Source organism: Ixodes scapularis, unplaced genomic scaffold, assembly GCF_016920785.2.
Source record: "Ixodes scapularis isolate PalLabHiFi unplaced genomic scaffold, ASM1692078v2 PGA_scaffold8__174_contigs__length_109621045, whole genome shotgun sequence".
Taxonomy (NCBI): Eukaryota; Metazoa; Arthropoda; class Arachnida; order Ixodida; family Ixodidae; genus Ixodes; species Ixodes scapularis.
The window spans coordinates 100,033,850-100,044,438 of NW_024609883.1; the positions used below are offsets into that span (position 1 = coordinate 100,033,850).

Here is a 10,589-nt window from a genome sequence, read left to right on the forward strand (position 1 = left end):
GTGAATTGTTGCTTCCCATTTATTAGTTCTCGAAAACCAAAGAAACAGCACAACGACAAATGCAAACGAAGGAGGGAAACAAAAATTAATACTGGATTGAGTTGGTGCCCCGATTATACCAATATAATTTCTGGAATTCAGTTAACAGGGGCAAGAGGAATAGAAGAGCGAAATATTTAACACTTTATTTCTAGACTATAATAGGACTATCCCACGATCACTATGAGCCAAGACTGTACAGTTTGTGCTCTTCTCCCTCTCTCTCTAGAGTAGCCCAAACAATGACTCCTTTGGGCACCTCCTAAACGAAACTTGACCTGTACACTGTACCCGCCCCACCAGAGCGTGAAAGCCAAGCGGTATACCGGGGACACTGCGCTCCCGTGTAGCCCCATGCAACCTCGCCCAGAACGTCTGCTCCTGCACCGACTTCGTATTGCTGTAGCTACGAATGCGCGATGTGACAGATTGAGCAGGTTGCCGCCAATACCAGTTAAAACTGCTTCATTTCGATACGGAAGCTGAAGAATGAGGCATCGGTATGATGAGCTGTGCCTTTCACTTTTAGCCTGTTGGCAACCACACGATGACTATAAGGGGGCGTTTGTTGGATGCCGCGTTTCAGGTCGGCGGTTCGCAGCGAGTGTTGAAACCAGCTCCCATCCGTCCTCCAAGAACAAGTACCTGGATTGGGTGGAACGTACATTTGTGCATATCCAATGTGTGTTCCACCCGGTGGGGATCATTGTCTTTGGAATGAAATACGTGGAAGCTAAGTTCCGAGCACGTGGTAAGGGACTTTTCTCGAATCGTTCTCAGGATAAGCGCAACAAGGGTGGAATGTTTCGCCGACATCGACGCGGCATCCTTTTGTGCTCGTACATCTTCGACGCCCCTCGAATTAAGCTTCTGCGTTTATGAAATAAAACTTAAATAAAGAAAAACCCAGCAATTTCAGATTTCTCGACAAGCCGTAGTCTCAAAAAAAAAAAAAAAGAGCCGAGAAGCGTTGCGACTGAGCTTGCACGAGGCAGACGAGATGGCGGAGTCCCCTTTTAGAGATACTCGCGTGAAATAAATATAAAAGACCGGACTCGTGCAGTTGCCGACAGAGCGAGAACGGCAGGATGCGTCCTTCGAATGCCCGGTCCTTGGTATGTGCTCCGTGCCTTCCGTAACACTTTGGCTACATGCGCGCGCGCGCACTCGATTGCACGAGACGTTGAAGTTCGCGCTGGAGGCGGGACGACTGAAGCTCCCCCCTGCCGTCCTTGCTTTGTCGCCAACTACGGTCGGAACACTTTAAAGCTACGTGCGACTCTGTGTGAGCCTGCGCTCCTCGGCCCACCCCGGCTTCGTTCCGAGCCCCTCGCTTCGACCGATGGCGGGAGGCAGACGGTCTCGACGAACGGGGTGGTGCGACAGGGTGCGGCTCGTGAACGGGGTGTCTATCGTTTGTCGTTGCCACGTGGGGCCGCCAGACGAGACGTTGGGGAGGGAAGAAACGTGGTAAATGGGGGGGGGGGGGGGGGGGGGATGGTGGAAGTGGACAACAGGTGCCTTCGTTCGCGCCGCCGGCCAACCTAAGATTGACTCCTATTCCGCCAATGGTGGAAGCCTCGACCCAATGAAGGCACCGGCGTCTTTCATCTCCTGCAAAAAGAAAAGGAAATTGTGTGGCTTTGACATACGTTGGAGGAGCGACACTCGCTATCGAAATGATGTGGCGTACGGCGAAGGAATTCTGATTGTATAAAGGATTTTTCTTCTTCATTCATGCACCTCTCCTTTGGGGGCAATGCATCGTGTTCTCCGAAATGCCGCTGTGCATACTACTATCTGACCATGCCATTGGGGGTGGAGAATATGAATTGAGATGATTTAAATTGCAATTTAAATTGGAGCAGGAACCGTTTTCATCAATGATACGCTACTGCCCGGAGATTTGAAATGAAACTGGGGAGGCTGGGGGAGAGAAAAAAAAAAAGAATGTACCTCATCGCACGAGGAATGTCCCAGTCCCCTGTACTGCTTGAACTGCACATCCTTGACGAAGGTCTTGAGGAGGTTCGAGGTCAAAGAACCCCACCTTAGGGGCACCAAATCGTCACTCTCTCCGTGGCACAGGAGCACGGGCGTGTCCTTATTGCCAATGGCCGCCTGCGTGGACGCGGCAGACGCATCAAATGACCATTGCGTTCGACCCGATCGGCGCTCCGACAGACGCACTGCTGCAAGTATGCCTCTTGGTCACACCTTTTTGTGTATCTACCCATTTGCACACTTTTCCGAAGAAGACCCTCGAGCTGTTTTTAAGCAGTCCATAAAAAATTAGAGGTGCTCCTTTGATCTACTGCCCAGACGTCCCACTAGCAGAATGCGTTCGGAATATACAAGGTGTTTCAGGTAACTCGTGCCAAGACTTAAGAAAAGCAGGCGCATACTATACATGATGAATCAATGCAGTATTGTTCCAAGTCCCATTGAGCAAATCAAGATATTTCTTGCAATGTGCCAAACTGTCTCATGAAAGCAGATAAATTAGGTAACCTTTTAAATATTAATTTGTGTGCAAACCCCCTAATACAAAAGTTGCAAAGTGTTTTGGGGAACATCCCATCAAGCCGTTTCCATAAAGGTAGTCTTTGTGCAGCAAGCTTAATTTTGAGCTCAATCTCGAAAATCTTGCGCGAGTTCTTGCAAACTATTTTACGTGACTACCCGCTAGCAAACTGCTACGTTAATAACATTGGTCACATGCAACTTTCCAAAATCTCGCACGCTTTCTTTAAAGCTTCGAAAAATTAGACACACGAAGCCTACATTGGTGAAAGCGACAAGATAGGATGTTTCTTAACACGTGTAAACGTATATACAAATCTGGCCAGCTTGATGTCAAAGTGTTGAGTCGCGTCACGTAATTTGACGTGCCATCTGGTCACATTACACAACTTGACAACCAGACTTCCTATATCTAAAGTGATGCCACGTGACACCACGACTTCGCGCCAAGCGACACCACGCCTTCGCACCACATGAACTGGCTTGGTCCAACACATGTGACAAGTCAACTTTGCTCCTGTTAAAATAATTCAGAAATGATGAACCTGTGAAACCTCTTGTCGGGCATTCAAACACTTCAGCTTAGTATGTACTCGAATCTTGGGTCCGCAAAAATCTTCTGTTGTCTCTAAAGCCAGAGTCACCGCAAGGTCCATGCTTCGAATGCAAAATGGCAATGAGTTCAAGGAGAAACTTGGCACGTGGCATTCGAACCATGGATATTACAGCGACTCGTGTTTGCAGACTGTCTTTTGCATGATGTATGACCAGTGTGACCCCAGCTTAAGTTTTCCGGGCTGCGACAACCGACCCGAAAAGAAGCTTTTGTGACGAGATGCGATAATGCGGAGTGGGGCTAGAGACTGACGTTTGGAAAGTGCTTGAACAGGGGAAGCCAACAGCTGAGGCCCAGAATGCCTCCGAGGGTCTTGGGGTAGCGCAGACCGGAGTACAGGGCCAGGGCTCCCCCCATGCTGAAGCCACCGATGAGGATGCGCTCCGTAGGGATGCCCGCCTTCTCTTCCTCCGCAATGAGTCTATGAACTGGGAACAAGAGAAGAAACAATGTATTGAAAACGACAGTCAAAAGCCTTCATAGACACGCTCCACAGCATCCGAGGTTTAAGAAAAAAATCATTCAACCAATATAGTTCTAAGACCCCTATAAGAAGTTCTAATATTTGAGGCGGGTGCGTACTAATTCGATGAACTCTTTAGAGCCTTCTATGAGAGTGTCATGTTTGGTCACTATGCTCTATTTCATGCAACCTACATTTCTACATGCAACCCTCTTGCTTTTCTGCTCTCGGGTCTAACAGTGGCTGCCCCCCATTTTTTCTCGTGACCATCCAACTTCTGCGTGGGCGCATGGTCGGTATTTTGTAGTAGCGTACAACACGTTACTGGCATGTGCGCGTGGCTTTATATGGCGTCTCGTTTGCCCGAGAGTGTGCGGAAATGAAGTGCAAGATCTAGTCTCAAGTGCTCTTGCCAGCAATTTTGACAATGTTTACACTGCATGAAAGGGGTGGGGTATAGGTGCAGACAACTTTTTGGTGGAGTTGTGAAGGTACTTCTGGAGCTGCTTCAACGGCTTTAAACCGCAGCTGCGTCGTGGTGCCTATCTCTGTACTTCCAAGGCAAAGATGCAAAAACGGACGTGGACGTCTGTGCTGCACCCAAATTTCACAGCAACCGAAGCAAGTGTAAAGAAGCTGTGAAATTGTGTGGGAAAAATCGTCTAGGCGGAGAAAAGCTTGGATTTTAGAAGACAATCCTAGAATGTGCCAGGAATCGGAAAGCACTCACTCCCTTCTGCCGCAGTCTTGATTCCGTTCTCGTCTTCCATCCCGTTTGGGTCGAGGGACAGGAGATCGAACCACGCAGGCATCCGCATGCCTCCGTTGAGCGTGACTGGAATTGTTGGCCTGGCGAGGAGGTTGGAAGCGATCAATCAGCTGAGGCATTGTTGCAATTTGATCAAAGTGTTAAACTATGTAGATAAGCCTCACAGTTTAAAAAATGAGGTTCGTGTAAATGCTTCTTAAAAAAAAACACTAAACCTAAAAAAAAAAAAAAGAAATTATTTAGTTAGGACAGGCATGTCTCAAAATCATTACTCCGTAGTCCAAGGGCGAAACATGAATTTTCTTTTACTGTATGGCTGGGGTGACAGCAGCAAATGTGCAAAGTAGTTTTGCCTGGGTTTTCATCTTGGAACCAAGAAATAATCGATGCAATTGCTTTCTTGAAATGCACTTAAAGCACATTCATTTTAATTAAATAAAATTAAATAGAACATTTAAAAAAAAAATATTGTAAAGCCCCTAATGTTTGTGAGCCCCGAACGCTCGCAAACTTCGCAACTCGGAAAATTCACAAACTTTAGGAGGCGCAAATATTTCTATTGTCTCGAGAGGCAATTCGAGCCTTTAAAAATGACGAAAGTTGATGGCTGCGAACATGACCCCGCTCCCGAATTCACGAAAATAAAAGGTTTTAGAGTGTAGGTAAAATATATAGAGGTAGCAGTACAATCGGCAAAGTTTGGACCAAAAGTTGCAGCCCTATGCTTGGATAGGTCAACACAAGTGCATGTCATCATCATTGACGATGATGATGATATGAGATGATTGGATTGGATCTGAAACCGGAGATTGCGTCAATTCCACTTACGCTGTGGGACAGACGTATTTGACGTGGGGCATCCTTATGGCTTCGAACATGGATGACCAGCCGCACCTACAACAAAGTAAGAAAAGCATGCTGGAGCATACCAGGTGCTTCGGCGGACTTTAGAATATTTCTACCAATAGGGTGGCTGAGAAAAAAAAAAAAAAAAACTTTTCGAGAAGCAACATCCAGCCACAACATGCGTCAAGAATCGGAAAAAAAAAATTTAGCTAAATAATTAACTAAAGCATTGCGAAAACGCCGATGATATTCTTATTTGCGTTTTCACATGGCCAGCCTTGTACCTGCTACACGAGTGCTGACTTTAGCCAGTGTTGGGTACAGTACATCTAAAAAGTTCTTGAAGTACAAAGTAAACGAGAGGTTATGTACTTCAAGTAAAGTACACCGGAAGCAATGTACTTGGAAGTAAAGTACTATAAATACAACATACTTTCACAGTACAAGTACTTTTAACACAATCTTTCATGATGCACTTTAACTGCTTATTTTAGAACTGGTATGCATAGCCCCAGGGGTAATGGGGGTGTATCAGCTATTTTTCGAAATGGCAGCGAATATTGTATGCAGTCGAGTGGTCACAGGGTACTAGTTCTACTCCCGCTGACTAACAATTTAACACAATCAACTTGTAGGGCACTTATTTGTATTGGTCTTACAGCCGCCATTACTTCACTCAGAGGAATGACCAGGTGACTTCTCAAAAGATGATAACTCGTTTTCACACAACGAGATGCCTTTTTTCCTTCAAATTTGGGGAATGTACTTTAAAGTTGGGAGTTGTACTTTCCAAAGAAAATACTAGAAAAAATATTTTAAGTAAGGTACAAGTACATACTCAGAGAATGTACTCCAAGTACTAGTTCCCTAAACCTGCTTGAAGTAGTTCTTTAAGTACAATGTACTTAACTCTTTCCTGACCACGTCCTTAGGCCATGGATCACCGTTAATTGATGGTTCCCAAGCGCTGCCAAGAAATTAAATTTGGTGCGGAGAATTATGTTCCACAATCTCGTTAACCGAACAACTGTAGTTTTAATTTCAACGTAGGTTTGAGCTTCATTATAAGCTGGCAGGCTGTCGAAAATAGTATTGGGAAAGGTGGTTGCACATGCATAACACGGCTAACTGCTTGCATCAGTCCTCGTAACAAAGATGGCATCTTTTAGACAATTCAACTGTTTTGTAACATATTTTTTAGACGTCAAGAGCTCTGGGGACACTTTAAATGATGTTATAGGCATCACTTAACAAATGGTTGACGCTAAGCATCACTAAAATTTCCAATGCTGTCTTGAGCCGGCATTCACCTTTTATGTTACCAACAAGGCGGACAAAAATGCTTAATATGAAGGAACTGGAATGAAGGCTTTGGGGACAAAACAAAGGTAGAACACAAAGAAAGCTTTCTGCTGGGGATGTGAGGTGCACTATCTGTGTTTCACCAATATAAGCATTCCCTCATTGAAGAGCACACATGTTACGGAGGCAAACTCTCCAAAGAACCAAAAATGGATATTGTCAGTTATGGTAAACTAACTGTCAGAAGTAATAGCCGTGGGTGCGGGGCACATTTTGTATATTCAGAATTTTCCTTCTATTTGTTGTTTAATTTGAATAGCTGTATAAGTGTTGGCATTTATACGCCTTCTGCACATACATTGAATTTTGAAATAATAAAATTTTGAAATATTTTTTCACATTATACCAATCTCAGTTTCTACTGAAAGAACTAATTGGTCACATTTTGATATCATATTGATCCATATGCAAATTAGTTAGGAAAATAAAAGTGTTTGCAGGGATATTTAGGAAATTGCTACTTTTCCTGTGGTCAGGAAAAAGTCAATGTACTTCCCAACACACTCCCAAGCTACATAAGTCTTTTTAAAATTGACTGATCTAGGGATTTACAATGACACTCGGCAAGTTTCTAATTGAAACCATATGTTTAATTTCACCAATAAAAGTGAATAGACAAATTTTAGCTAATCATTTAAGTAATTAGAATGTCTTTTCCGCATCCTGACGTCCGCCGGGACTAGCAATGTTGTTCTCAAAGAGTTTCTTTCTTTTTTTTTTTTTTAATTGGTTTACCTGGTGGAAATGTATATGCAATTTACATGAGTCATTTTGCCCGTTTCAGGCAACTAATACATGCAAGCACTTACCCTGTGTCACCCAAGCCATGCATGAAGATGACCTGCAATAGAAGAGACGTTAAGATTCAGGAGTCATTTTTCGTGTCCAACTCGTAAGGCTGTGCACTCATTTACAGCGAGTGAGGCGAGGACAAGAATTCAGAAGGTTGGTGGCAGACATTGCTGAATCAACCAGAATCTGAGTGAATGACCAGTGACATGTATAGGTGCACACCGGGTGGCTCGAAGATTTAGACCATGGTGAAATAAGCCAAAAAATTGGCACCAATATCAAGAGTTGAGGTGTTTGTCAAAGGTGCATCCTAGCGCATGGTTTAACATTTTATTCATACTGCATAGATCAGCCCCACACACGAAAAAAAAAATGCAAATATGTGTCGATGAAAGTGTACAGCTCCAGATGGGGCAACTTTTGCTGCAATTTTGGGGCAACTGATGAGTTGTAGGCCACTGGGAATGAATTGATGTGATAGATCAAAGGTGACAAGTCAATTGTGGTTACAATATGTGAACATTTGAGGACGTGATATTTGCACCTGACCTCCTGTGATGGTGAAACAATAACTGAAGACGAGGTATACTTCGTTCTGGTTTTCCATGGCTCGTTTTTGCAAGCTAGCTGTTTCAGACACATTCCCAAGACTTTTAGAGCGCAGCTCTTAGGCGCCTGTTTCCGGCTTCAGCGGCGTCGCAGTCAGCGTAACTGCGCGGTGCATTATGGGACATTTCCCATAATGACGTCACACGTCACGAGGGTAACTCGTGACGTCACCTCACATTGCATTATGGGTAAATTTCCCTGCTAAATTTAGCAGAAAACTTTTTCTGCAAATTTTAGCAGAAAAACTTCCCCACTAAATTTAGCTTGAAAATTTTCCTGTTAAATTTAGCAGAAAATTTACCGCTAAATGGAAGGCGAGCAGGAAAGGAGGGGCATATCCTCCTCTCCATACCTTCTCCTCTTCTTCCTCAAGAGCTGTACTCTAATTCAGTGTTACAGCGTCTCAAATAAAAAAAAATAAAAAAACTACAAACACATTATAATTACTGTATGGGTTTGTGTCTAAGTGGTATAAGATAATAATTTTACTGATGATGATAGTGAAACGTGGCATATCGGTGCAACGTAACACCGGAGTCCCAGCTGTTACAACTTATTAATTTAAAGCCACTGCTTTGTTTTTTTTCTTTTTTCTCTCGAGTTAACCGCAATGTCACTTGTACACTCTATTTTATCTGTAACTAGAGGCATTATTTAAAGATCAGTGGCTTAAACATTGAAGAAACCCACAGCCCCGGTTCTGGCACGTCCTGCACGAGCACTCTGCAACGTATTTTGTTTCTAAAACATTCCGCAGCCAAACTCCGATTATGATCAAAGTGTTACTCTACAGCGAATACTCTATCGTGATGTGAAGCTGACAGCGGTTCACCGCACACCGGTCGTTTGAGTGGAACCTTCCGAGAAACGATTAACAAACCCCTTTTCCTCCTCTTTGCGCGAGTAAAAGAATTATGATCGATTAAACATTAAGCGCGCTCTTCCGCGTGCGTGACATTTCCAAGATCAAGGGCGGTCGATATTTGACGGGACGAGCTACATCCCGCGCAAGCGACAGTTTCCTACACGTTACGTAGAACACGCTCGGAGTTCCGAAACCCTTTGATGGACACCCGATAATCCGCGGGGATTCAATGGATCTCCCTCCTGAGAAGGGATTAGCGATGGGATAAGCCTAAATCGACTCACGGTGGCAGTGTGTTTGGCGGTCGCCGAGATCACGACTGGAGAAGGCATGGTGGACACGGAATTTCCTCCCATACACAGGTACTCGAACCTTGTGAAGAGATTCAAGCCGGATTAGCAGCTCGGGCCTAAGGACAACATCCAGGAAGTTGTACGACACACGCTGCGTGGGCCGATTCAATACCTTCCGATACTTCCTACGCCGACGACTCGGATTAATTCATCCAGGTGCTGGGTAGATGGGTGGATCGAAACTAGAGCAACGAGAGTAACTAGGTAGATAAATCGTTGCGATGCGCTGAATTTGGGCGGCTACTAGCGCCGCCTATCAGATGTTTGTGCAGTGTATGAACAGGAAGCGCAACAGGAAACACCTCGGTGGATGAATAGGCTCCTTGCATTGACGTCACATCGCACACATTTGCACACCAAGTAAAAGGAGGAGAGGGAAGCTGCTTTTGTAAGAATTTTGAGTGACGGGTTAATCTTCTATAATCTTCTGGGAGGAGAATAGCGACGCCTGTGCAAATCCGGAAGGCACAAAGGAGGGTCCTGATAAGAGGGGAGCTCCTTCTCCCCCTCTTCTCTGGAGGGTATCGGAAATGACGTCATGTGCAAGGAGCCTATAAATAAATCCTGGCGGCTGTTCCTTTTGTATCAGGGAGTATGTTGCGCCACCTAGCCTCAGTCGACTGCTAGTCAGCACTGCAGGGGGGCTATGTTCGACTAGAGTATCGTTCCTCCTAAAAAGAAACGGAAGTGACGATATCGCGTATGATTGGTTAGAGGTTCAAATGACAAAAGTTCCCTCTTTCGTCATTTGAGCCTCTAACCAATCAGACGCGATATTGTCGAGAAACAAAACATTTGTCGAAAATAGGCCTCCTGGTGGCTAAAAAGGGCAACTTTGGCCAGGCCATCCACGGACCCATGCCACCAAGCAATGAGGGGCACAAGTTTGTCTGCTTCTTTTGAAGGAGTTGTGGTGACGTCAGAACTTTGAGCTCCGATTGGTTTTGATTAAAGGATAGTGGGTAGACCTCAAGGTAGCTTGCTTTGAGGTCCACCCACTATCCTTCACTCAGAGCTCGGCGTTCTGACGTCACCACAACTCCTCCAAAAGAAGCAGACGAACTTGCGCTCCACATTGGGCACGAGTGCTGTGCCGGCTGCGTCGCAGGGCACTCGGATGTTCGAAACCAAGATCAGGTTCAATGCGGAGTGCAGGTCTTCTGCTTGTTGCACAGGGGTCGGAGTGACGTCAGAACACTGCCGAGCTCTGACTGGCTTTGATTGAAAGTATAGTGGGTAGAATGCTCCATGCCTTGAGGTCTACCCACTATTTTTTTCGAGAAGCCTATAAGAGCTCGGCATGCTGACATCATCGCAACGGCGCAACCCTTGTGCAAGAAGCAGATGAACTT

General features: G+C 45.1%; 1 protein-coding gene across 1 annotated transcript; it reads right to left on the reverse strand.

Moving 5' to 3' along the window:
• Position 1: 1 nt before the first annotated feature.
• Positions 2-9,434, reverse strand: LOC115318194 (acyl-protein thioesterase 1). The gene is made up of 7 exons (XM_029977896.4): positions 9,169-9,434; positions 7,428-7,459; positions 5,239-5,304; positions 4,372-4,490; positions 3,431-3,606; positions 1,996-2,160; positions 2-1,653 (listed from the first exon to the last, which is right to left on the reverse strand). The coding sequence occupies exons 1-7, from the start codon at positions 9,238-9,240 to the stop codon at positions 1,597-1,599; spliced, it is 687 nt and encodes a 228-aa protein (XP_029833756.1). The 5' UTR covers positions 9,241-9,434; the 3' UTR covers positions 2-1,596.
• Between the last annotated feature and the right edge of the window lie 1,155 nt (positions 9,435-10,589).